The sequence below is a fragment of the Salvelinus namaycush genome, unplaced genomic scaffold, assembly GCF_016432855.1.
Source record: "Salvelinus namaycush isolate Seneca unplaced genomic scaffold, SaNama_1.0 Scaffold3264, whole genome shotgun sequence".
NCBI lineage: Eukaryota > Metazoa > Chordata > Actinopteri > Salmoniformes > Salmonidae > Salvelinus > Salvelinus namaycush.
In genome coordinates this window covers 1-26,980 of record NW_024060191.1, presented here as the reverse complement: position 1 = coordinate 26,980, position 26,980 = coordinate 1, and the positions used below count along the sequence as shown (strand labels likewise).

The following is a 26,980-nucleotide window of genomic DNA, read 5'->3' as shown; positions in this document are numbered from 1 at the left end:
TTTACCTTTAAATGTGAGGCTGTCAATTCCGGGTCTCATCGTATCCACCGAACGTATTGGGGAGACCTGGAACAAGCAAGTGTGTGAAAATAGCAAATCGTGGTTGTGAACACAAAACACAAAAGGTGAGCTAGCTAGATGCTAAGTTTCCGGGGTGCTGGTTACCTGCATTGGGGTAGCATAAGACGTGAGCATTGTGCATTTCCCAATAGCTTCAATAAAAGCCTCATCTCAGTGGCTCCTAAGGCACAGTTAAGACCAATACTGGAAGAGAGGAACACACTGTATATCAGCCTACTGAGCCCAGTCTGATGAGGTCAGAATAAGACACAGTACACACTGTATATCACCTACTGAGGCCCAGTCTGATGAGGTCAGAAGATACACAGTAACACACTGTATATCAGCCTATTGAGGCCCAGTCTGATGAGGTCAGAATAAGACCAGTAACACACTGTATATCAGCCTACTGAGGCCCAGTCTGATGAGGTCAGAATAAGGAACACAGTAACACACTGTATAGTCAGCCTATTGAGGCCCAGTCTGATGAGGTCAGAATAAGACACAGTAACACACTGTATATCAGCCTATTGAGGCCCAGTCTGATGAGGTCAGAATAAGACACAGTAACACACTGTATATCAGCCTACTTAGGCGCAGTCTGATGAGGTCAGAATAAGACACAGTAACACACTGTATATCAGCCTACTGAGGCCCAGTCTGATGAGGTCAGAATAGGACACAGTAACATTGTACATCAGCCTACTGAGGCCCAGTCTGATGAGGTCAGAATAACACACAGTAACACACTGTATATCAGCCTACTGAGGCCCAGTCTGATGAGGTCAGAATAGGACACAGTAACATTGTACATCAGCCTACTGAGGCCCAGTCTGATGAGGTCAGAATAACACACAGTAACACACTGTATATCAGCCTATTGAGGCCCAGTCTGATTAGGTCAGAATAAGACACAGTAACACACTGTATATCAGCCTACTGAGGCGCAGTCTGATGAGGTCAGAATAAGACACAGTAACACACTGTATATCAGCCTACTGAAGCCCAGTCTGATGAGGTCAGAATAACACACTGTATATCAGCCTACTGAGGCCCAGTCTGATGAGGTCAGAATAAGACACAGTAACACACTGTATATCAGCCTACTGAGGCCCAGTCTGATTAGGTCAGAATAAGACACAGTAACACACTGTATATCAGCCTACTGAGGCGCAGTCTGATGAGGTCAGAATAAGACACAGTAACACACTGTATATCAGCCTACTGAGGCCCAGTCTGATGAGGTCAGAATAAGACACAGTAACACACTGTATATCAGCCTATTGAGGCCCAGTCTGATGAGGTCAGAATAAGACACAGTAACACACTGTATATCAGCCTACTGAGGTCCAGTCTGATGAGGTCAGAATAACACACAGTAACACACTGTATATCAGCCTACTGAGGCCCAGTCTGATGAGGTCAGAATAAGACACAGTAGTGACTCACCAGAGGGGTTTGGCATGGGACACACTGATGACGAAGGCCTCTCCTGTCTGTCCCGAGAGAGTACGGCCACTCCTGTCCACGATGGTGCCTGATATCTAGAAACACAATCAATCTGTCCTGAGAGAGTACGACCACTCCTGTCCACGATGGTGCCTGATATCTAGAAACACAATCAATCTGTCCTGAGAGAGTACGACCACTCCTGTCCACGATGGTGCCTGATATCTAGAAACACAATCAATCTGTCCTGAGAGAGTACGACCTCTCCTGTCCACGATGGTGCCTGATATCTAGAAACACAATCAATCTGTCCTGAGAGAGTACGACCACTCCTGTCCACGATGGTGCCTGATATCTAGAAACACAATCAATCTGTCCTGAGAGAGTACGACCACTCCTGTCCACTATGGTGCCTGATATCTAGAAACACAATCAATCTGTCCTGAGAGAGTACGACCACTCCTGTCCACTATGGTGCCTGATATCTAGAAACACAATCAATCTGTCCTGAGAGATTACGACCACTCCTGTCCACGATGGTGCCTGATATCTAGAAACACAATCAATCTGTCCTGAGAGAGTACGACCAACTCCTGTCCACGATGGTGCCTGATATCTAGAAACACAATCAATCTGTCCAGAGAGTACGACCACTCCTGTCCACGATGGTGCCTGATATCTAGAAACACAATCAATCTGTCCTGAGAGAGTACGACCACTCCTGTCCACGATGGTGCCTGATATCTAGAAACACAATCAATCTGTCCTGAGAGAGTACGACCACTCCTGTCCACGATGGTGCCTGATATCTAGAAACACAATCAATCTGTCCTGAGAGAGTACGACCACTCCTGTCCACGATGGTGCCTGATATCTAGAAACACAATCAATCTGTCCTGAGAGAGTACGACCACTCCTGTCCACGATGGTGCCTGATATCTAGAAACACAATCAATCCGTCCTGAGAGAGTACGACCAGTCCTGTCCACGATGGTGCCTGATATCTAGAAACACAATCAATCTGTCCTGAGAGAGTACGACCACTCCTGTCCACGATGGTGCCTGATATCTAGAAACACAATCAATCTGTCCCGAGAGAGTACGACCACTCCTGTCCACGATGGTGCCTGATATCTAGAAACACAATCAATCTGTCCTGAGAGAGTACGGCCACTCCTGTCCACTATGGTGCCTGATATCTAGAAACACAATCAATCTGTCCTGAGAGAGTACGACCACTCCTGTCTAGGACTGTGGCGGTCATCCAATTTTTGTCAGCCGGTAATTGTCATGCCGGTCTCGTGGTAATTGACCGTTATTTAACAAACATGTTTAGCGTCTCTGGGCTTCCACACTTACAAGCTGTTGATGCGCACCTTTGGGGGGGGGAAAAAGTTGATTAAATGCATTTAATATAGCCTACACCGTCACAATCAAATCCATTATTTTGTGACATGGCCTATAAACCTGGGAATGTCTTCGAAATCTAAAAGATAATGGCTGCATGATGTAAATCTCCATCCGTGCCTGCTCCAGCTCATTGTGCCCCTCTCTCCATGGCTCCGGTTTAATGAAGTAGCAAAACAATTGGCTTTTTCTACTGCTTCCTTCACTCGGATCGGACCCGTTGTCCTTTAGGTCCTTTCCGGAACAGGTTTTAAAAAATGAATTTGTGCATATTGGGTCTGGGACTTTCCCCGTGTCCATTTCAGAACGGGAGCTCTAACTGCCATCACCATTTGTCCTCATCGTTCAGGTGATTATTTGTCCTCATCGTTCAGGTGATTATTTGTCCTCATCGTTCAGGTGATTATTTGTCCTCATCGTTCAGGTGATTATTTGTCCTCATCGTTCAGGTGATTATTTGTCCTCATCGTTCAGATGATTATTCGTCCTCATCGTTCAGGTGATTATTCGTCCTCATCGTTCAGGTGATTATTCGTCCTCATCGTTCAGGTGATTATTCGTCCTCATCGTTCAGGTGATTATTTGTCCTCATCGTTCAGGTGATTATTTGTCCTCATCGTTCAGGTGATTATTCGTCCTCATCGTTCAGGTGATTATTCGTCCTCATCGTTCAGGTGATTATTCGTCCTCATCGTTCAGATGATTATTTGTCCTAGGTCTCAGTAAGGAACTCCCCTCACCTGGTTGTCTAGGTCTCAGTAAGGAACTCCCCACACCTGGTTGTCTAGGTCTCAGTAAGGAACTCCCCTCACCTGGTAGTCTAGGTCTCAGTAAGGAACACCCCTCACCTGGTAGTCTAGGTCTCAGTAAGGAACTCCCCTCACCTGGTTGTCTAGGTCTCAGTAAGGAACTCCCCTCACCTGGTTGTCTAGGACCCTCACCTGGTTGTCCAGGTCTCAGTAAGGAACTCCCCTCACCTGGTTGTCTAGGTCTCAGTAAGGAACTCCCCTCACCTGGTTGTCTCGGTCTCAGTAAGGAACACCCCTCACCTGGTCGTCTAGGTCTCAGTAAGGAACTCCCCTCACCTGGTTGTCTAGGTCTCAGTAAGGAACTCCCCTCACCTGGTCGTCTAGGTCTCAGTAAGGAACTCCCCTCACCTGGTCGTCTAGGTCTCAGTAAGGAACTCCCCTCACTTGGTCGTCTAGGTCTCAGTAAGGAACTCCCCTCACCTGGTTGTCTAGGTCTCAGTAAGGAACTCCCCTCACCTGGTCGTCTAGGTCTCAGTAAGGAACTCCCCTCACTTGGTCGTCTAGGTCTCAGTAAGGAACTCCCCTCACCTGGTTGTCTAGGTCTCAGTAAGGAACTCCCCTCACCTGGTTGTCTAGGTCTCAGTAAGGAACTCTCCTCACCTGGTTGTCTAGGTCTCAGTAAGGAACTCCCCTCACCTGGTTGTCTAGGTCTCAGTAAGGAACTCCCCTCACCTGGTTGTCTAGGTCTCAGTAAGGAACTCCCCTCACCTGGTTGTCTAGGTCTCAGTAAGGAACTCCCCTCACCTGGTTGTCTAGGTCTCAGTAAGGAACTCCCCTCACCTGGTCGTCTAGGTCTCAGTAAGGAACTCCCCTCACTTGGTCTTCTAGGTCTCAGTAAGGAACTCCCCTCACCTGGTTGTCTAGGTCTCAGTAAGGAACTCCCCTCACCTGGTTGTCTAGGTCTCAGTAAGGAACTCCCCTCACCTGGTTGTCTAGGTCTCAGTAAGGAACTCCCCTCACCTGGTTGTCTAGGTCTCAGTAAGGAACTCCCCTCACCTGGTTGTCTAGGTCTCAGTAAGGAACTCCCCTCACCTGGTTGTCTAGGTCTCAGTAAGGAACTCCCCTCACCTGGTTGTCTAGGTCTCAGTAAGGAACTCCCCTCACCTGGTTGTCTAGGACCCTCACCTGGTCGTCTCGGTCTCAGTAAGGAACACCCCTCACCTGGTCGTCTAGGTCTCAGTAAGGAACACCCCTCACCTGGTCGTCTAGGTCTCAGTAAGGAACTCCCCTCACCTGGTCGTCTAGGTCTCAGTAAGGAACTCCCCTCACTTGGTCGTCTAGGTCTCAGTAAGGAACTCCCCTCACCTGGTTGTCTAGGTCTCAGTAAGGAACTCCCCTCACCTGGTTGTCTAGGTCTCAGTAAGGAACTCCCCTCACCTGGTTGTCTAGGTCTCAGTAATGAACTCCCCTCACCTGGTTGTCTAGGTCTCAGTAAGGAACTCCCCTCACCTGGTAGTCTAGGTCTCAGTAAGGAACACCCCTCACCTGGTAGTCTAGGTCTCAGTAAGGAACTCCCCTCACCTGGTTGTCTAGGTCTCAGTAAGGAACTCCCCTCACCTGGTTGTCTAGGACCCTCACCTGGTTGTCCAGGTCTCAGTAAGGAACTCCCCTCACCTGGTTGTCTAGGTCTCAGTAAGGAACTCCCCTCACCTGGTTGTCTCGGTCTCAGTAAGTAACAACCCTCACCTGGTCGTCTAGGTCTCAGTAAGGAACTCCCCTCACCTGGTTGTCTAGGTCTCAGTAAGGAACTCCCCTCACCTGGTTGTCTCGGTCTCAGTAAGGAACACCCCTCACCTGGTAGTCTAGGTCTCAGTAAGGAACACCCCTCACCTGGTCGTCTAGGTCTCAGTAAGGAACTCCCCTCACTTGGTCGTCTAGGTCTCAGTAAGGAACTCCCCTCACCTGGTTGTCTAGGTCATAGTAAGGAACTCCCCTCACCTGGTTGTCTAGGTCTCAGTAAGGAACTCCCCTCACCTGGTTGTCTAGGTCTCAGTAAGGAACACCCCTCACCTGGTTGTCTAGGTCTCAGTAAGGAACTCCCCTCACCTGGTTGTCTAGGTCTCAGTAAGGAACTCCCCTCACCTGGTTGTCTAGGTCTCAGTAAGGAACTCCCCTCACCTGGTTGTCTAGGTCTCAGTAAGGAACTCCCCTCACCTGGTTGTCTAGGTCTCAGTAAGGAACTCCCCTCACCTGGTTGTCTAGGTCTCAGTAAGGAACTCCCCTCACCTGGTTGTCTAGGACCCTCACCTGGTTGTCCAGGTCTCAGTAAGGAACTCCCCTCACCTGGTTGTCTAGGTCTCAGTAAGGAACTCCCCTCACCTGGTTGTCTCGGTCTCAGTAAGGAACACCCCTCACCTGGTCGTCTAGGTCTCAGTAAGGACCTCCCCTCACCTGGTTGTCTAGGTCTCAGTAAGGAACTCCCCTCACCTGGTCGTCTCGGTCTCAGTAAGGAACACCCCTCACCTGGTCGTCTAGGTCTCAGTAAGGAACACCCCTCACCTGGTCGTCTAGGTCTCAGTAAGGAACTCCCCTCACCTGGTCGTCTAGGTCTCAGTAAGGAACTCCCCTCACTTGGTCGTCTAGGTCTCAGTAAGGAACTCCCCTCACCTGGTTGTCTAGGTCTCAGTAAGGAACTCCCCTCACCTGGTTGTCTAGGTCTCAGTAAGGAACTCCCCTCACCTGGTTGTCTAGGTCTCAGTAAGGAACTCCCCTCACCTGGTTGTCTAGGTCTCAGTAAGGAACACCCCTCACCTGGTTGTCTAGGTCTCAGTAAGGAACTCCCCTCACCTGGTTGTCTAGGTCTCAGTAAGGAACTCCCCTCACCTGGTTGTCTAGGTCTCAGTAAGGAACTCCCCTCACCTGGTTGTCTAGGTCTCAGTAAGGAACTCCCCTCACCTGGTTGTCTAGGTCTCAGTAAGGAACTCCCCTCACTTGGTTGTCTAGGTCTCAGTAAGGAACACCCCTCACCTGGTTGTCTAGGTCTCAGTAAGGAACTCCCCTCACCTGGTTGTCTAGGTCTCAGTAAGGAACTCCCCTCACCTGGTTGTCTAGGTCTCAGTAAGGAACACCCCTCACCTGGTTGTCTAGGTCTCAGTAAGGAACACCCCTCACCTGGTTGTCTAGGTCTCAGTAAGGAACACCCCTCACCTCGTTGTCTAGGTCTCAGTAAGGAACTCCCCTCACCTGGTTGTCCAGGTCTCAGTAAGGAACTCCCCTCACCTGGTAGTCTAGGTCTCAGTAAGGAACTCCCCTCACCTGGTCGTCTAGGTCTCAGTAAGGAACTCCCCTCACCTGGTCGTCTAGGTCTCAGTAAGGAACTCCCCTCACCTGGTTGTTTAGGTCTCAGTAAGGAACTCCCCTCACCTGGTTGTCTAGGTCTCAGTAAGGAACTCCCCTCACCTGGTTGTCTAGGTCTCAGTAAGGAACTCCCCTCACCTGGTTGTCTAGGTCTCAGTAAGGAACTCCCCTCACCTGGTTGTCTAGGTCTCAGTAAGGAACTCCCCTCACCTGGTTGTCTAGGTCTCAGTAAGGAACACCCCTCACCTCGTTGTCTAGGTCTCAGTAAGGAACTCCCCTCACCTGGTTGTCTAGGTCTCAGTAAGGAACTCCCCTCACCTGGTTGTCTAGGTCTCAGTAAGGAACTCCCCTCACCTGGTTGTCTAGGTCTCAGTAAGGAACTCCCCTCACCTGGTTGTCTAGGTCTCAGTAAGGAACTCCCCTCACCTGGTTGTCTAGGTCTCAGTAAGGAACTCCCCTCACCTGGTTGTCTAGGTCTCAGTAAGGAACTCCCCTCACCTGGTTGTCTAGGTCTCAGTAAGGAACTCCCCTCACCTGGTTGTCTAGGTCTTTATTGAAAGGAAAAAACAAAACCCTGCAGACACTAGGCCCTCCATGGAATGAGTTTAACACCCCTGGATTAGAGAGGACAGTTAACAACTTTGGTAGGCTACACATCAGCGCCATTCATTTGCACAGTTTTGGATTGGGATCACAGTGGCCCAACAGTCACAGGGAATTTGACTGCTGCCATGACAGCCGGTGTGGCTGTAATACGGTCACAGCCCTACTCCTGACCAATACGGTCCCTGAGATCTGGCTGTAATACGGTCACAGCCCTCCTCCTGACCAATACGGTCCCTGAGATCTGGCTGTAATACGGTCACAGCCCTACTCCTGACCAATACGGTCCCTGAGATCTGGCTGTAATACGGTCACAGCCCTACTCCTGACCAATACGGTCCCTGAGATCTGGCTGTAATACGGTCACAGCCCTACTCCTGACCAATACGGTCCCTGAGATCTGGCTGTAATACGGTCACAGCCCTACTCCTGACCAATACGGTCCCTGAGATCTGGCTGTAATACGGTCACAGCCCTACTCCTGACCAATACGGTCCCTGAGATCTGGCTGTAATACGGTCACAGCCCTACTCCTGACCAATACGGTCCCTGAGATCTGGCTGTAATACGGTCACAGCCCTCCTCCTGACCAATACGGTCCCTGAGATCTGGCAGCACGGCACAATCAACCAACCAATCAATCAATCAACCAATCAAATCTAGTAGCTCTGCACACTACAGGAACAAACTCCTCTCTAGTGAGAGATTGAACATTTATTGGTTAATTTAACTACGAAATATACTGTCAAGATAGTGACAAAAGACAGAATTCATACTTACAAATATAGGTCTTGGTTCGTAGCTCTCTTCAAACAGTTTGTCGATAGCAAACAGTGCTGCCTTTATGACAAGATAAAAAAATATAAAAAATAGATACATTGATTATGATCAATTGTATGGAATCGTATGTAAAACTAGAATCATATTGATAGAAACTAGATGACCGTCAGTGATGAAGACCGTCAGTGATGAAGACAGTCAGTGATGAAGACCGTCAGTGATGAAGACCGTCAGTGATGAAGACCGTCAGTGATGAAGACCGTCAGTGATGAAGACAGCGAGTGAAGAAGGTGTACCTTGGCGTTGGCCGTGTCAAAGATGGTCTCCACCATGATAATATCCGCTCCTCCATCCAACAGACCCCGGACCTGCTCAGCGTAGGCCTCAGCCAGCTCATCAAAGGCTGAGGGGGAAGACACACGACCACTCAGCACGGTAGCACCATCAGAGATAGTACAGCCAACTCTGATTAGCAATGGTTTATCAAGAGTCATCTGAGAGGCCTTTTAGACCCTGATGGGGTAACAGTTACATAGTGTAGATCTGAGAGGGTAACAGTTACATAGTGTAGATCTGAGAGGGTAACAGTTACATAGTGTAGATCTGAGAGGCCTTATAGACCCTGATAGGGTAACAGATACATAGTGTAGATCTGAGAGGGTAACAGATACATAGTGTAGATCTGAGAGGGTAACAGTTACATAGTGTAGATCTGAGAGGGTAACAGATACATAGTGTAGATCTGATAGGGTAACAGTTACACAGTGTAGATCTGAGAGGATAACAGCTACATAGTGTAGATCTGAGAGGGTAACAGTTACATAGTGTAGATCTGAGAGGCCTTATAGACCCTGATAGGGTAACAGATACATAGTGTAGATCTGAGAGGGTAACAGATACATAGTGTAGATCTGATAGGGTAACAGATACATAGTGTAGATCTGAGAGGATAACAGATACATAGTGTAGATCTGAGAGGCCTTATAGACCCTGATAGGGTAACAGATACATAGTGTAGATCTGAGAGGGTAACAGATACATAGTGTAGATCTGATAGGGTAACAGATACATAGTGTAGATCTGAGAGGATAACAGATACATAGTGTAGATCTGAGAGGCCTTATAGACCCTGATAGGGTAACAGATACATAGTGTAGGTCTGAGAGGGTAACAGTTACATAGTGTAGATCTGAGAGGCCTTATAGACCCTGATAGGGTAACAGATACATAGTGTAGATCTGAGAGGGTAACAGATACATAGTGTAGATCTGAGAGGGTAACAGATACATAGTGTAGATCTGAGAGGGTAACAGATACATAGTGTAGATCTGAGAGGGTAACAGATACATAGTGTAGATCTGAGAGGGTAACAGATACATAGTGTAGATCTGAGAGGCCTTTTAGACCCTGATAGGGTAACAGATACATAGTGTAGATCTGAGAGGGTAACAGATACATAGTGTAGATCTGAGAGGCCTTATAGACCCTGATAGGGTAACAGATACATAGTGTAGATCTGAGAGGGTAACAGATACATAGTGTAGATCTGAGAGGGTAACAGATACATAGTGTAGATCTGATAGGGTAACAGTTACATAGTGTAGATCTGATAGGGTAACAGTTACACAGTGTAGATCTGAGAGGGTAACAGCTACATAGTGTAGATCTGAGAGGCCTTATAGACCCTGATAGGGTAACAGATACATAGTGTAGATCTGAGAGGGTAACAGCTACATAGTGTAGATCTGAGAGGGTAACAGATACATAGTGTAGATCTGAGAGGGTAACAGATACATAGTGTAGATCTGAGAGGGTAACAGATACATAGTGTAGATCTGAGAGGGTAACAGATACATAGTGTAGATCTGAGAGGGTAACAGATACATAGTGTAGATCTGATAGGGTAACAGTTACATAGTGTAGATCTGAGAGGGTAACAGATACATAGTGTAGATCTGAGAGGGTAACAGATACATAGTGTAGATCTGATAGGGTAACAGTTACATAGTGTAGATCTGAGAGGGTAACAGATACATAGTGTAGATCTGAGAGGGTAACAGATACATAGTGTAGATCTGAGAGGGTAACAGATACATAGTGTAGGTATGAGAGGCCTTATAGACCCTGATAGGATAACAGATACATAGTGTAGGTATGAGAGGCCTTATAGACACCGATAGGATAACAGATACATAGTGTATAGTGTAGGTATGAGAGGCCTTATAGACACCGATAGGATAACAGTTAAGACAGCTGTATAGTGTAGATCTGTAGTGACATTTCAAACCACTGTAGGGCTCTGAAAACACCTGCCAAACGGCAGAGAAGAGAAGGAAGAAGAAGTGAGGCCTAAAACAACAAGCTGTTCTCTTACTGACGTTCCTGAAGTCTGGTCTTTCCACCGAGGGAGACACAGACAGGGTTTTATTGGTGGGGCCCATGGCGCCCGCCACGTATCTCTTACAACCTGGTCATAAAAACAAAAGATGTGTGAGTTACAAACAGATAAATACATATCTATTTTACACAATATTGTCAATGTCAAATAGGGTTTTTTCCTCCAATGAAAATACTTTCATCTTTATCGGCTGACCTGTCTGGTTGGTGACGTCATCTGCTGCTTTCCTGGCGATCTCTGCTGACACTTTGTTCATACGATAAGCCTGGGAAAACATCAGGGAGTCAAAACAACCTGAATGAGTGAGTGAGACATTTATTGTGTCAAGTCACCTTTAGGAACTGTCACGAGAATTTTAAATGTAGGTTGGATCTCGTCACCGTTTCTGTCGTGCACCAGTTCGCCACCGGCCTGTAAAGAACCCTCAGAAAGGGGCCAGTGCTTTAATCTACGGATATTTCATCCGCCCGTGCACGGTTTCGGTGTCTCCGTGGAACGACAGAAAAAGATATTGAGATCCGGCTCGAAGGACCAAGCTGTCACGAGAATTTTCAGTCCCAATGATAATAACTAACAATTATTTAAGCTTTGACCAATCGCCCGAGGTTTGTAAGACCCTGGGTTTAATAATAATTAGGCAAAGACTCAGCTTATGCAAAAGGTCCGTACAGTTTATTCACGAGAACGTTCTGAAATCAAAAATGCAAACACAGTCTTTATAACACACACACAAACAAGTTAAAATCTTAAGCTACGCCTTGCTCAGACAGTCAGTGTTTTTCCACTACACAGATACATTGTTTCTTTAAGCTACGCCTTGCTCAGTGTTTTTCCACTACACAGATACATTGTTTCTTTAAGCTACGCCTTGCTCAGTGTTTTTCCACTACACAGATACATTGTTTCTTTAAGCTACGCCTTGCTCAGTGTTTTTCCACTACACAGATACATTGTTTCTTTAAGCTACGCCTTGCTCAGTGTTTTTCCACTACACAGATACATTGTTTCTTTAATCTGCAACATGTTTCACAATCTTCTGCGAGCCTAACAGTTTCTCCCCTCCACGGGTGGGGACAGAATGTCCTGTAAGGAACTGTTATGGGATTTTTATGAATAAATGACTAAAATATGTATACATTTGACTTAGAATTATAACTAAACAGAAGACTACTACGTTACTGTATGAATGAATCCTATTATAATCATAATGCTGAATGTAATGTGTTCCTTGTTAGAAAGAATGGAGTTATCTTCAGATAAGCTGGAATGATGTGTCTACCCAGGGAGGGGTGAGACCTTGGGTTGGTTGCAGATTGTCTAACAGGTGGCAGACAAAATAAGAACGCTAACTGTACTGCCATTGTATCCGAGAGGAGGATGGACATTAAAACCTATGACATCATCTTTATTATATAACCTGATGTAAATTGTACTATGATCAGTACTCTCGAGAATAAACGCTATTGATTGATTGATTGATTATAAGACTGGTTTCTGTCCATTTAATGCTGATAAGTATCTTACAAATTCTTATGTATGGGCAGAGTGTTTTCATTGAATTGGTTGATGAACATATAGGAATTAAATTCCTTTAACAGGAACACAGTAGTACAACTCGTCTGTCGATAGCTCCTCTTATCATTTGTTTCACACTTGCACCCTGCTTACCTACTAAAAAAGGAACAAAAGATCCTTGTTCTAATTCTGACTAAAACTACACACATCATCAGATTAGAGTTTTATGATTCTAATAAATTTCCTACAATTATATGGTTTCAGGGTGGAATTCTTTAGTCATTACTTTAAACATATGAATTCCATTATCAGGAACCTATCCCTGACTGACTACATGTGATCTGATGTTGTGATAACAGCTTCTGATTGGTAATCTGATGTTGTGATAACAGCTTCTGATTGGTAATCTGATGTTGCGATAACAGCTTTTGATTGGCGATCTGATGTTGCGATAACAGCATTTGATTGGTTATCTGATGTTGCGATAACAGCTTTTGAATTGTAATCTGATGTTGCGATAACAGCTTCTGATTGGTAATCTGATGTTGCGATAACAGCATTTGATTGGCGATCTGATGTTGTGATAACAGCTTTTGATTGGTAATCTGATGTTGTGATAACAGCTTTTGATTGGTAATCTGATGTTGTGATAACAGCTTCTGATTGGTAATCTGATGTTGCGATAACAGCTTTTGATTGGTAATCTGATGTTGTGATAACAGCTTCTGATTGGTGATCTGATGTTGCGATAACAGCTTTTGATTGGCGATCTGATGTTGCGATAACAGCATTTGATTGGTAATCTGATGTTGCGATAACAGCTTTTGAATTGTAATCTGATGTTGCGATAACAGCTTCTGATTGGTGATCTGATGTTGCGATAACAGCTTCTGATTGGTAATCGGAGTGTTATTCTACAGGACCACCCACTGACCCGTTCTCTTACCAAATGTTCCAGTCCGTAGTCGGCTTGGGCGATACAGGTGCTACTGAACGTGTTTGTCTCAATGATGTCGGCCCCGGCAAGCAGGTATTCCTAGGAACAAACACAAGAGAGGAACGTCGATGCTTATTCACGCAGCGGGGTTTCACCAAACAAAAAGGGTAATCTCGTCCGTCCGTCTCCCACATAAAGACCGGAAATGCGTCCAAATAACAGAACAACAATTCTAGGTGCAGGTTAATTATTACTACGGCGTAACAGACAGGTGCATTGATGACAGCCTAACTTTTACATCTCAGGTGTGTTGCCGTCCTGGATAACGTGAACCACTCTTTAACTCCACTGACCGTACCTTGTGCGTGTTGTAGGTGACATCACCGCACCTTGTGCGTGTTGTAGGTGACATCACCGTACCTTGTGCGTGTTGTAGGTGACATCACCGTACCTTGTGCGTGTTGTAGGTGACATCACCGCACCTTGTGCGTGTTGTAGGTGACATCACCGTACCTTGTGCGTGTTGTAGGTGACATCACCGTACCTTGTGTATATTGTAGATGACATCACCGTACCTTGTGTATATTGTAGATGACATCACCGTACCTTGTGTATATTGTAGATGACATCACCGTACCTTGTGTATATTGTAGATGACATCACCGTACCTTGTGTATATTGTAGATGACATCACCGTACCTTGTGTATAATGTAGATGACATCACCGTACCTTGTGTATATTGTAGATGACATCACCGTACCTTGTGTATATTGTAGATGACATCACCGTACCTTGTGTATATTGTAGATGACATCACCGTACCTTGTGTATATTGTAGATGACATCACCTTACCTTGTGTATATTGTAGATGACATCACCGTACCTTGTGTATATTGTAGATGACATCACCGTACCTTGTGTATATTGTAGATGACATCACTCTGGGTGATGCTCAGCAGGTCGTTGTTGCCCTTCAGGCTGTGGGTGTGGTCTTTAAACTCCTCCCCCCTGAAGTGTTCCTCCTCCAATCGCCTCTCCTGGATCATGGTGCCCATCCCTCCATCTAGTATCATGATCCTCTTGCCTAACAGCTCCCTGAGCTCAGCCTCTAGGGAAGGTCTGCTAGGGCCACTACCTGAGGTATGCAGTTAACATGTTAATATGGTTACGACATGTTTAATATGTTCCCATCCCTCCATCTAGTATCATGGTCCTCTTGCCTAACAGCTCCCTGAGCTCAGCCTCTAGTGAAGCTCTGCAGTTAGTATATTACTTGTTAATATGGTTATATCAACTGGTCGAGAGAATGCCTAGCTGTCATTTAAAGGCAAATGGTGGCTACTTTGAAGAATATCAAATATATTTTGATTTGTTACATCACTTTTTTTGGTTACTACATGATTTCATATGTGTTATTCCATAGTTGATGTCTTCACTACTTTTCTACAATGTAGAAAATTGTTTTTTAAAAATAAGAAAAACGCTGGAATGAGTAAGTGTGTCCAAACTTTTGACTGGTACTGTATATATATAATAATATTTCTGTGGAGGGGGATTGATCCGAGCACCAGTTGTCCATTCCCGAGCTAAAATGTTATATAACTCGCTTGTTTACATGGAAGTGGTTTACACGTGCCAGGCCAGCTGGGGTGTATTCATTACGCGGTTTCAGTTGTAAAACGTTTCTTAAATGGAAACAAACGGAACGGGGATAAGACTTACGTGAATTTGTCCAATGGAAACAGTAGTTACACGTTTTGCAACTAAAACGAGAGTTTATATTTTTACAAATTCAGGAACTCGAGTTTTGCAAATAACACCAGAGTTTCTATTGGACAAATTCAGGTAGGTCCCTCCCGTTTCGTTTCCGTCAGGTTTAGAAACGTTTCGTGTCGTGACATTCTGACCCAAACTTATAAATTAGAACGGAACGTTCCCTGCTAACTATCTATCTCTTTGACCGTGTTTTGCTAACGTTACTCTGCCGGGCAGTGGAACATGCAGCTAGCACATGTTGACTAGCTCGCTATGTAGCTATCTATCTATGAATGAATAAATTAAAAACGTTTGTCATTTAGGGTAGCTGGATGGAAAAATGTCGACCATAAATTCACGTGGATATACAGCTAGCTAGCTAACCAACTTCAACTATCTAGCCAGTCATTGACAGCTGCTAGGCAGCCAACTCATATCCAGCTAACGTTTAATACTAAACCAGGAAGTTGCAACAGTTTACCTTTTCTTGTTGAACTCTCATATATTGTAGGCGCCATGGCTTGTAATTCTTCTTCTGTTGGTTGTTATAACTGCAAAGGAACAAAAAGTGCCTGACGAGCAACCCACACTGACCCTGCCGGCGGCTGCTTGTCAACTCAATGTCCATAAATCACTTTCCTCGGTCTGGCGTGGAGGAGCTGCGGAACCGCGCATGCGCAGGTTTGATTGAGCAACATTCAGGTCCGTCTCGGAGAAGAATTACTACGATATGTGGCATGAAAATGTAGCTAACTGATTACATGTTCAAGGTGTCAGCTCTCTGAAAGGGAAAGTTGGTTTGACACAGATTCCAAAGCCTTTTATTTAATAAGGCGTTTAAAATCATGTCTGAAAATGTATAGACTTCCCGTTGATGTTATTTTCTTACATAACTTGACAAAGTCTCAACAAAGCCTAGAAAGTACAAATCTGAGGGGGAAAAAAACACGTCCTAAAATAATCAGAAAGTCTACCTGCCTGTATTGTGCCGTAATCAACAGGTTTCACTAGGATATTCAGAACGTTCAGCAAAACAGAAGAAAAACTACCGAAACGTTTTAATCACTGAGTTTATTTTCTGCTCCTTCGTCTTACACTAGAAACTCTTCATACCTTCAGATTCCACATCAGCGTTCTTGAGGAGACTAAGATTGTAGTTTTACCCAGACAAACAGTTTGTTATTTTACAGTTACATTATTTTGTTTCTGGCATCAAACACAGCCTAGTTACTGTCCAATCATGAGTCTCTGGGGGTTAAAGTTTCCCCTCGGTACAGACCTAGGATCAGCTTCTCCTCCCCCAAGCTTAACCCTGAACATTAATGGGAGAAATGCTAGACTGACTCAACATGAGCCTTTAGGGGAAACTCGACTCCAATCATGAAACACAAGTTTTCACTCGTTTTGACAATAAACAGCACTGCAGTTCTGACATACTGGTAGCCTGGGTGGATTATAATGTAGCCTGGGTGGATTATAATGTAGCCTGGGTGGATTATAATGTAGCCTGGGTGGATTATAATGTAGCCTGGGTGGATTATAATGTAGCCTGGGTGGATTATAATGTAGCCTGGGTGGATTATAATGTAGCCTGGGTGGATTATAATGTAGCCTGGGTGAATTATAATGTAGCCTGGGTGAAGTATAATGTAGCCTGGGTGAATTATAATGTAGCCTGGGTGGATTATAATGTAGCCTTGGTGGATTATAATGTAGCCTGGATGGATTAGAGCACAAACAGATCTGGGGGCCAGGCTGGCTTGATCAGATCTGGGACCAGGCTAGTGAGATCAGATCTGGGACCAGGCTAGAGAGATCAGATCTGGGGGTCAGGCTGGCGAGATAAGATCTGGAACCAGGCTGTGGGATCAGATCTGGGACCAGGCTAGTGGGATCAGATCTCGAACCAGGCTAGGTGAGATCAGATCTGGGACCAGGCTGTGGGATCAGATCTGGGACCAGGCTAGGGGGATCAGATCTCGAACCAGGCTAGGTGAGATCAGATCTGGGACCAGGCTGTGGGATCAGATCTAGGACCAGGCTGTGGGATCAGATCAGGGACCAGACTAGCATACTGGGTCCTTTTCCATTCATTTTAGGCACTGAACAGATGAGGCAAAACCGTCCCCTGTTTTTTATGTAATAATGTAGAAGAGTGCAAACACTGTTACAATACAAGCTTCTCATCACTCCGTATCTTTAGGTCTCCAACGGTGACTAGCAAATAACTTAGTAGCGCTTCTTGTGTAAGTTACTTTTAATGTGTAAGTTACTTTTAATGTGCAAGTTACTTTTTATGTGTAAGTTACTTTTTATGTGCAAGTTACTTTTAATGTGTAAGTTACTTTTTATGTGTAAGTTACTTTTTATGTGCAAGTTACTTTTAATGTGTAAGTGACTTTTTATGTGCAAGTTACTTTTAATGTGTAAGTTACTTTTATGTGCAAGTTACTTTTTATGTGTAAGTTACTTTTATGTGCAAGTTACTTTTAATGTGTAAGTTACTTTTATGTGCAAGTTACTTTTTATGTGTAAGTTACTTTTATGTGCAAGTTACTTTTATGTGCAAGTTACTTTTTATGTGTAAGTTACTTTTATGTGCAAGTTACTTTTAATGTGTAAGTTACTTTTATGTGCACGTTACTTTTAATGTGTAAGTTACTTTTATGTGCAAGTAACTTTTTATGTGTAAGTTACTTTTTATGTGCAAGTTACTTTTTATGTGTAAGTTACTTTTAATGTGTAAGTTACTTTTATGTGCAAGTTACTTTTTATGTGTAAGTTACTTTTATGTGCAAGTAACTTTTTATGTGTAAGTTACTTTTTATGTGCAAGTTACTTTTTATGTGTAAGTTACTTTTAATGTGTAAGTTACTTTTATGTGCAAGTTACTTTTTATGTGTAAGTTACTTTTATGTGAATCACATGTAATTTCACATTTACTGAGTCATCATTTTTTTTAAATCTAGTGAATGAATCCTGCTCAGTCCTTTGAAATAAATATTTCTCCCTACTCTTTAGAAATCATACACTCATGAAACGGCTTTAAAATGCGTTTGTATTTCTCAAACATAACTACCTTTTAGTACCGGTCAAAATATGAATCAATTTAGATGTAAATGTGTGGAACAAAAATGGGGCGAGACTGATACGAGGTCAGGGTGCATTTCTGGAGTGTGAAGCTAGAGGTCGCTCTCCCCGTAGAGGGCAGTGGAGAAGACAGTGTAGTCCAGGGCCCCTGGGACCCCATCAGGCCCATTGTAGAGGGGCATCCTGGCGATGCAGTACTCTGCCTGCTCTGGGGGCAGCTCTCTACGCAGCTCCTCCAGCAGGATGAAGGGCTGTGGAAAAGATAACACAGAGGGACATTAGGGACACACATTTGAGATGACATTGTAAAATAAACTTTAACATGACTTGGCTAGAGAGAGAGAGAAAGTGCTCGAGAGAGAGAGAGAGAGAGAGAGAGAGAGAGTAAGCATGTGCGAGACAGATAAAGCAAGGCGTGAAAGAGGAAGCAAGTGAGAGAGACAGAGAGAAAGCGGGTGAAAGAGACAGACAGAGAGGAAGCAAGTGAGAGAGACAGAGAGAAAGCGGGTGAAAGAGACAGACAGAGAGGAAGCAAGTGAGAGAGACAGAGAGAAAGCGAGTGAGAGAGACACAGAGAACCATCACTTGTCACCTTATCAGCAGCCAGGATCTTGAAGGAGGCGAGGACCTGCTCTGAGGTGTCTGAGTCGGACGTCTCTCTAGTCATGAAGTCAACGAAGGACTGGAAGGTCACCTTGTTGGACCCGTTGGGATCCACTAGAGACATGATGCGGGCAAACTCAGACTCTCCCTACAAATCACAGAGCATCGTATAACCAGGCTACTTCATTACATACAGCCACATTGATTTAGCCAGGTCCCAGATCTGTTTGTGCTGTCTTGCCAATACATATGGTCATTGTCAGGTGACATAACAAACAGATCTGGAATCAGGATAACATTGAGTCAATCAGGTTGAGAATAACAGAAAGATAAGACAGCTGTGCTACTCATGTCCTACCTGGTAAAGGGTTATGTTTGATACATTACTCATGTCCAACCCGGTAAAGGGTTATGTTTGATACATTACTCATGTCCTACCTGGTAAAGGGTTATGTTTGATACATTACTCATGTCCTACCTGGTAAAGGGTTATGTTTGATACATTACTCATGTCCAACCCGGTAAAGGGTTATGTTTGATACATTACTCATGGCCTACCTGGTAAAGGGTTATGTTTGATACATTACTCATGTCCTACCTGGTAAAGGGTTATGTTTGATACATTACTCATGTCCTACCCGGTAAAGGGTTATGTTTGATACATTACTCATGTCCTACCTGGTAAAGGGTTATGTTTGATACATTACTCATGTCCTACCTGGTAAAGGGTTATGTTTGATACATTACTCATGTCCTACCTGATAAAGGGTTATGTTTGATACATTACTCATGTCCTACCTGGTAAAGGGTTATGTTTGATACATGACTCATGTCCTACCTGGTAAAGGGTTATGTTTGATACATGACTCATGTCCTACCTGGTAAAGGGTTATGTTTGATACATTACTCATGTCCTACCTGGTAAAGGGTTATGTTTGATACATTACTTATGTCCTACCTGGTAAAGGGTTATGTTTGATACATTACCCATGTTCTACCTGGTAAAGGGGTATGTTTGATACATTACTCATGTCCTACCTGATAAAGGGTTATGTTTGATACATTACTCATGTCCTACCTGGTAAAGGGTTATGTTTGATACATGACTCATGTCCTACCTGGTAAAGGGTTATGTTTGATACATGACTCATGTCCTACCTGGTAAAGGGTTATGTTTGATACATGACTCATGTCCTACCTGGTAAAGGGTTATGTTTGGTACATTACTCATGTCCTACCTGATAAAGGGTTATGTTTGATACATTACTCATGTCCTACCTGGTAAAGGGTTATGTTTGATACATTACTCATGTCCTACCTGGTAAAGGGTTATGTTTGATACATTACTCATGTCCTACCTGATAAAGGGTTATGTTTGATACATGACTCATGTCCTACCTGGTAAAGGGTTATGTTTGATACATTACTCATGTCCTACCTGGTAAAGGGTTATGTTTGATACATTTTATTTATTTATTTATTTCACCTTTATTTAACCAGGTAGGCAAATTGAGAACACGTTCTCATTTACAATTGCGACCTGGCCAAGATAAAGCAAAGCAGTTCGACACAAACAACAACACAGAGTTACACATGGAGTAAAACAAACATACAGTCAATAATACAGTGAAAAATAAGTCTATATACAATGTGAGCAAGTGAGGTGAGATAAGGGAGGTGAAGGCAAACAAAATATATATATAAATAAATAAAAATATAAAAAAGGCCATGGTGGCGAAGTAAATACAATATAGCAAGTAAAAAAACACTGGAATGGTTGGTTTGCAGTGGAAGAAAGTGCAAAGTAGAGATAGAAATAATGGGGTGCAAAGGAGCAAAATAAATAAATGAATACAGTAGGTAAAGAGGTAGTTGTTTGGGCTAAATTATAGATGGGCTATGTACAGGTGCAGTAATCTATGAGCGGCTCTGACAGCTGGTGCTTAAAGCTAGTGAGGGAGATAAGTGTTTCCAGTTTCAGAGATTTTTGTAGTTCATTCCAGTCATTGGCAGCAGAGAACTGGAAGGAGAGGCGGCCAAAGGAATAATTGGTTTTGGGGGTGACCAGAGAGATATACCTGCTGGAGTGCGTGCTACAGGTAGGTGCTGCTATGGTGACCAGCGAGCTGAGATAAGGGGGGACTTTACCTAGCAGGGTCTTGTAGATGACCTGGAGCCAGTGGGTTTGGCGACGAGTATGAAGCGAGGGCCAGCCAACGAGAGTGTACAGGTCGCAGTGGTGGGTAGTGTATGGGGCTTTGGTGACAAAACGGATGGCACTGTGATAGACTGCATCCAATTTATTGAGTAGGGTTTTGGAGGCTATTTTGTAAATGACATCACCGAAGTCGAGGATTGGTAGGATGGTCAGTTTTACAAGGGTATGTTTGGCAGCATGAGTGAAGGATGCTTTGTTGCGGAATAGGAAGCCAATTCTAGATTTAACTTTGGATTGGAGATGCTTAATGTGAGTCTGGAAGGAGAGTTTACAGTCTAACCAGACACCTAGGTATTTGTAGTTGTCCACATATTCTAAGTCAGAGCCGTCCAGAGTAGTGATGTTGGACAGGCGGGCAGGTGCAGGCAGCGATCGGTTGAAGAGCATGCATTTAGTTTTACTTGTATTTAAGAGCAATTGGAGGCCACGGAAGGAGAGTTGTATGGCATTGAAGCTCGCCTGGAGGGTTGTTAACACAGTGTCAAAAGAAGGGCCAGAAGTATACAGAATAGTGTCGTCCGCGTAGAGGTGGATCAGAGACTCACCAGCAGCAAGAGCGACATCATTGATGTATACAGAGAAGAGAGTCGGTCCAAGAATTGAACCCTGTGGCACCCCCATAGAGACTGCTAGAGGCCCGGACAACAGACCCTCCGATTTGACACACTGAACTCGATCAGAGAAGTAGTTGGTGAACCAGGCGAGGCAATCATTAGAGAAACCAAGGCTGTCGAGTCTGCCGATGAGGATGTGGTGATTGACAGAGTCAAAAGCCTTGGCCAGGTCAATGAATACGGCTGCACAGTATTGTTTCCTATCGATGGCGGTTAAGATATCGTTTATGACCTTGAGCGTGGCTGAGGTGCACCCATGACCAGCTCTGAAACCAGATTGCATAGCGGAGAAGGTATGGTGGGATTCGAAATGGTCGGTAATCTGTTTGTTGACTTGGCTTTCGAAGACCTTAGAAAGGCAGGGTAGGATAGATATAGGTCTGTAGCTGTTTGGGTCAAGAGTGTCCCCCCCTTTGAAGAGGGGGATGACCGCAGCTGCTTTCCAATCTTTGGGAATCTCAGACGACACGAAAGAGAGGTTGAAAAGGCTAGTAATAGGGGTGGCAACAATTTCAGCAGATAGTTTTAGAAAGAAAGGGTCCAGATTATCTAGCCCGGCTGATTTGTAAGGGTCCAGATTTTGTAGCTCTTTCAGAACATCAGCTGACTGTATTTGGGAGAAAGAGAAATGGGGAAGGCTTGGGCGAGAAGCAGAGGGGAGGGCAGTGCTGTTGACCGGGGTAGGGGTAGCCAGGTGGAAAGCATGGCCAGCCGTAGAAAAATGCTTATTGAAATTCTCAATTATAGTGGATTTGTCGGTGGTGACAGTGTTTCCTATCTTCAGTGCAGTTGGAAGCTGGGAGGAGGTGTTCTTATTCTCCATGGACTTTACAGTGTCCCAGAACTTTTTTGAGTTTGTGTTGCAGGAAGCAAATTTCTGCTTGAAAAAGCTAGCCTTGGCTTTTCTAACTGCCTGTGTATATTGGTTTCTAGCTTCCCTGAAAAGTTGCATATCACGGGGGCTGTTCGATGCTAATGCAGAACGCCATAGGATGTTTTTGTGTTGGTTAAGGGCAGTCAGGTCTGGAGAGAACAAAGGGCTATATCTGTTCCTGGTTCTAAATTTCTTGAATGGGGCATGCTTATTCAAGATGGTGAGGAAGGCATTTAAAAAAAATATCCAGGCATCCTCTACTGACGGGATGAGATCAATATCCTTCCAGGATACCTCGGCCAGGTCGATTAGAAAGGCCTGCTCGCTGAAGTGTTTCAGGGAGCGTTTGACAGTGATGAGTGGAGGTCGTTTGACCGCTGACCCATTACGGATGCAGGCAATGAGGCAGTGATCGCTGAGATCTTGGTTGAAAACAGCAGAGGTGTATTTGGAGGGCAAGTTGGTTAGGATGATATCTATGAGGGTGCCCGTGTTTACGGATTTGGGGTGGTACCTGGTAGGTTCATTGATAATTTGTGTGAGATTGAGGGCATCAAGCTTAGATTGTAGGATGGCTGGGGTGTTAAGCATGTTCCAATTTAGGTCGCCTAGTAGCACGAGCTCTGAAGATAGATGGGGGGCAATCAGTTCACATATGGTGTCCAGAGCACAGCTGGGGGCAGAGGGTGGTCTATAGCAGGCGGCAACGGTGAGAGACTTGTTTTTAGAGAGGTGGATTTTTAAAAGTAGAAGTTCAAATTGTTTGGGAACAGACCTGGATAGTAAAACAGAACTCTGCAGGCAATCTTTGCAGTAGATTGCAACACCGCCCCCTTTGGCCGTTCTATCTTGTCTGAAAATCTTGTAGTTAGGGATGAAAATGTCAGAATTTTTGGTGGTCTTCCTAAGCCAGGATTCAGACACGGCTAAAACATCTGGGTTGGCAGAGTGTGCTAAAGCAGTGAACAAAACAAACTTAGGGAGGAGGCTTCTAATGTTAACATGCATGAAACCAAGGCTATTACGGTTACAGAAGTCATCAAAAGAGAGCGCCTGGGGAATAGGAGTGGAGCTAGGTACTGCAGGGCCTGGATTCACCTCTACATCACCAGAGGAACAGAGGAGGAGTAGGATAAGGGTACGGCTAAAAGCTATGAGAATTGGTCGTCTAGAACGTCTAGAACAGAGAGTAAAAGGAAGTTTTTGGGGGCGATAAAATAGCTTCAAGGAATAATGTACAGACAAAGGTATGGTAGGATGTGAATACAGTGGAGGTAAACCTAGGTATTGAGTGATGATGAGAGAGATATTGTCTCTAGAAACATCATTGAAACCAGGTGATGTCATCGCATGTGTGGGTGGTGGAACTGAAAGGTTGGATAAGGTATAGTGAGCAGGGCTAGAGGCTCTACAGTGAAATAATCCAATAAACACTAACCAGAACAGCAATGGACAAGGCATATTGACATTAAGGAGAGGCATGCTTAGTCGATTGATCATAAGGGTCCAGTGAGTAGAGGTTGGTTGGGGTCACGGCGATCCAGACAGCTGGCCGGGTAGATGGCTATCGGTAGCAAGATAGCATAGGATGGAAGTCTATTTTTTAGACACCTCGTGCGTTTCCGTCGGTAGATTAGTGGGGTTCCGTGTGGTAGAGGGGATCAATCCAATTGGCAAAATAGTTATAGTGACCCAAGAAAAATTGTCCGATATACTTATTCAGATAGCAGCTGATAAGACAGCTAACGATTAGCGGGCCCCAGATGAGCGTTCAGGTAACGTCGCGACGGAGGTGCCAGTTGGATAACTCCCTCGGGCAGATAACGTCGGCAGTCAGTCGTGAAGGCCCGGTGGGGCTCCGCATCTGCAGCAAAAAAACGGGTCCGGATAGGTGATTGTAGCCCAGGAGTGGCTGATGGAACTCTTCAGCTGGCTAGCTCCGGAATAATTTAAGTTCCGGGATCGACGTAAGCCAATAGTCACACGGTTTGCAGCTAGCTAGCTGCGAAATCAAGGTGCAAACGTCCAGAGCCTGCGGCTGAAATCCGGGGACACTGAGAAAAATAGGCCCGGTATGCTCCGGTCCGAGTCGCGTTGCACAAAAGTGCCGATAGATTATCGAGCTAAAGGAATAGCTGATGACCACAAAACGTGGGCAGCTGAAACACCAACGCTAGCCAGCAAACCGGCTAACTTCTGGGCAGCTTCAGATTAGCTTCTGGCTAGCTTCTGGTTAGCTTCTGGGTAGCTTCTGGTTAGCTTCTGGGTAGCTTCCGGCTAGCTTCTGGTTAGCTTCTGGCTAGGTTCTGGCCAGCTTCTGGTTAGCCTCTGGCTAGCTTCCACTGTGGATTTTCAGATTTGAGGTAAATAATACTTTTTTTTTTGTAATTGGTGAGGCGGGTTGCAGGAAAGCTTTTGTAGTTGAGTTCTTGGATAATAAAATATATAAAAGATATGCGAAGAAAGATGTAAATATATATATATATACAGGACACGACAATACGAGGACAAAATGACGTCTGAACTGCTATGCCATCTTGGAACCAACCATAACCACATTACTCATGTCCAACCTGATAAAGGGTTATGTTTGATACATTACTCATGTCCAACCTGATAAAGGGTTATGTTTGATACATTACTCATGTCCTACCTGGTAAAGGGTTATGTTTGATACATTACTCATGTCCTACCTGATAAAGGGTTATGTTTGATACATTACTCATGTCCTACCTGGTAAAGGGTTATGTTTGATACATTACTCATGTCCTACCTGGTAAAGGGTTATGTTTGATACATTACTCATGTCCTACCTGGTAAAGGGTTATGTTTGATACATTACTCATGTCCTACCTGGTAAAGGGTTATGTTTGATACATTACTCATGTCCTACCTGATAAAGGGTTATGTTTGATACATTACTCATGTCCTACATGATAAAGGGTTATGTTTGATACATTACTCATGTCCTACCTGGTAAAGGGTTATGTTTGATACATTACTCATGTCCTACCTGGTAAAGGGTTATGTTTGATACATTACTCATGTCCTACCTGGTAAAGGGTTATGTTTGATACATTACTCATGTCCTACCTGATAAAGGGTTATGTTTGATACATTACTCATGTCCTACCTGGTAAAGGGTTATGTTTGATATATTACTCATGTCCTACCTGGTAAAGGATTATGTTTGATACATTACTCACGTCCTGGAGATGTGTGACTGGAGATGAATCTACCATTAATGACTGGAGGTGAATCTGTCATTAATGACTGGAGGTGAATCTGTCATTAATGACTGTGTGACTGGAGGTGAATCTGTCATTAATGACTGGAGGTGAATCTGCCATTAATGACTGGAGGTGAATCTACCATTAATGACTGGAGGTGAATCTGTCATTAATGACTGGAGGTGAATCTGTCATTAATGACTGGAGGTGAATCTGTCATTAATGACTGGAGGTGAATCTGTCATTAATGACTGTGTGACTGGAGGTGAATCTACCATTAATGACTGTGTGACTGGAGGTGAATCTGTCATTAATGACTGTGTGACTGGAGGTGAATCTGTCATTAATGACTGTGTGACTGGAGGTGAATCTGTCATTAATGACTGTGTGACTGGAGGTGAATCTGTCATTAATGACTGTGTGACTGGAGGTGAATCTGTCATTAATGACTGTGTGTCTGGAGGTGAATCTACCATTAATGACTGGAGGTGAATCTGTCATTAATGACTGGAGGTGAATCTACCATTAATGACTGGAGGTGAATCTGTCATTAATGACTGAAGGTGAATCTACCATTAATGACTGGAGGTGAATCTACCATTAATGACTGTGTGACTGGAGGTGAATCTACCATTAATGACTGGAGGTGAATCTGTCATTATGACTGGAGGTGAATCTACCATTAATGACTGGAGGTGAATCTGTCATTAATGACTGAGGTGAATCTGTCATTAATGACTGGAGGTGAATCTACCATTAAGGACTGTGTGACTGGAGGTGAATCTGTCATTAATGACTGGAGGTGAATCTGCCATTAATGACTGGAGGTGAATCTGTCATTAATGACTGGAGGTGAATCTACCATTAATGACTGTGTGACTGGAGGTGAATCTGTCATTAATGACTGGAGGTGAACCTGTCATTAAGGACTGTGTGCTGGAGATGAATCTGTCATTAATGACTGGAGGTGAATCTACCATTACTGACTGGAGGTGAATCTGTCATTAATGACTGGAGGTGAATCTACCATTAATGACTGTGTGACTGGAGGTGAATCTGTCATTAATGACTGGAGGTGAATCTGTCATTAATGACTGGAGGTGAATCTGCCATTAATGACTGGAGGTGAATCTGTCATTAATGACTGTGTGACTGGAGGTGAATCTACCATTAATGACTGGAGGTGAATCTGTCATTAATGACTGGAGGTGAATCTACCATTAATGACTGGAGGTGAATCTGTCATTAATGACTGGAGGTGAATCTACCATTAATGACTGGAGGTGAATCTGTCATTAATGACTGGAAGTGAATCTACCATTAATGACTGGAGGTGAAT

At 44.4% G+C, this 26,980-nt stretch overlaps 2 protein-coding genes across 7 annotated transcripts; both read right to left on the bottom strand.

Moving 5' to 3' along the window:
• Positions 1-4: 4 nt before the first annotated feature.
• Positions 5-15,658, bottom strand: LOC120040135 (methionine synthase-like). 4 transcript variants are annotated; one of them, XM_038985382.1, is made up of 10 exons: positions 15,494-15,657; positions 14,172-14,392; positions 13,265-13,354; positions 10,999-11,068; positions 10,780-10,872; positions 8,702-8,808; positions 8,406-8,465; positions 1,510-1,604; positions 166-264; positions 5-66 (listed from the first exon to the last, which is right to left on the bottom strand). In XM_038985382.1, exons 1-10 carry the CDS (start codon positions 15,528-15,530, stop codon positions 36-38), a joined length of 903 nt encoding a protein of 300 aa, XP_038841310.1. In that variant the 5' UTR covers positions 15,531-15,657; the 3' UTR covers positions 5-35. The 4 variants fall into 4 exon arrangements, with proteins under 4 accessions (XP_038841310.1, XP_038841312.1, XP_038841311.1 ...); XM_038985384.1 differs by lacking the exon at positions 5-66 and having other exon boundaries at positions 192-264; positions 10,784-10,872; XM_038985383.1 differs by lacking the exons at positions 5-66; positions 166-264; positions 1,510-1,604 and adding an exon at positions 2,145-2,643 and having other exon boundaries at positions 15,494-15,658.
• Positions 15,659-16,065: 407 nt separating this feature from the next.
• Positions 16,066-25,542, bottom strand: LOC120040137 (alpha-actinin-2-like). 3 transcript variants are annotated; one of them, XM_038985387.1, is made up of 3 exons: positions 25,505-25,542; positions 18,695-20,143; positions 16,066-18,353 (listed from the first exon to the last, which is right to left on the bottom strand). In XM_038985387.1, the coding sequence occupies exons 2-3, from the start codon at positions 18,827-18,829 to the stop codon at positions 18,195-18,197; spliced, it is 294 nt and encodes a 97-aa protein (XP_038841315.1). In that variant the 5' UTR covers positions 18,830-20,143; positions 25,505-25,542; the 3' UTR covers positions 16,066-18,194. The 3 variants fall into 3 exon arrangements, with proteins under 3 accessions (XP_038841315.1, XP_038841316.1, XP_038841314.1); XM_038985388.1 differs by lacking the exon at positions 25,505-25,542 and having other exon boundaries at positions 18,695-19,063; positions 19,184-20,235; XM_038985386.1 differs by lacking the exon at positions 25,505-25,542 and having other exon boundaries at positions 18,695-20,235.
• Positions 25,543-26,980: the final 1,438 nt, after the last annotated feature.

Bases quoted from the DNA above. Each gene is read 5' to 3' on its own strand.
- LOC120040135 (XM_038985382.1), bottom strand. From the start codon at position 15,530: ATGGCGCCTACAATATATGAGAGTTCAACAAGAAAAG. The intron at 10,873-10,998 runs GTCAGCCGATAA...TTTTATGACCAG, and splicing joins TGACGTCACCAACCAGACAG to GTTGTAAGAGATACGTGGCG. The intron at 265-1,509 runs GTGAGTCACTAC...CCTCTCTTCCAG, and splicing joins TCCCATGCCAAACCCCTCTG to TATTGGTCTTAACTGTGCCT.
- LOC120040137 (XM_038985387.1), bottom strand. From the start codon at position 18,829: ATGTCTCTAGTGGATCCCAACGGGTCCAACAAGGTGACCTTCCAGTCC. The intron at 18,354-18,694 runs GTGACAAGTGAT...TCTTTTCCACAG, and splicing joins AGATCCTGGCTGCTGATAAG to CCCTTCATCCTGCTGGAGGA.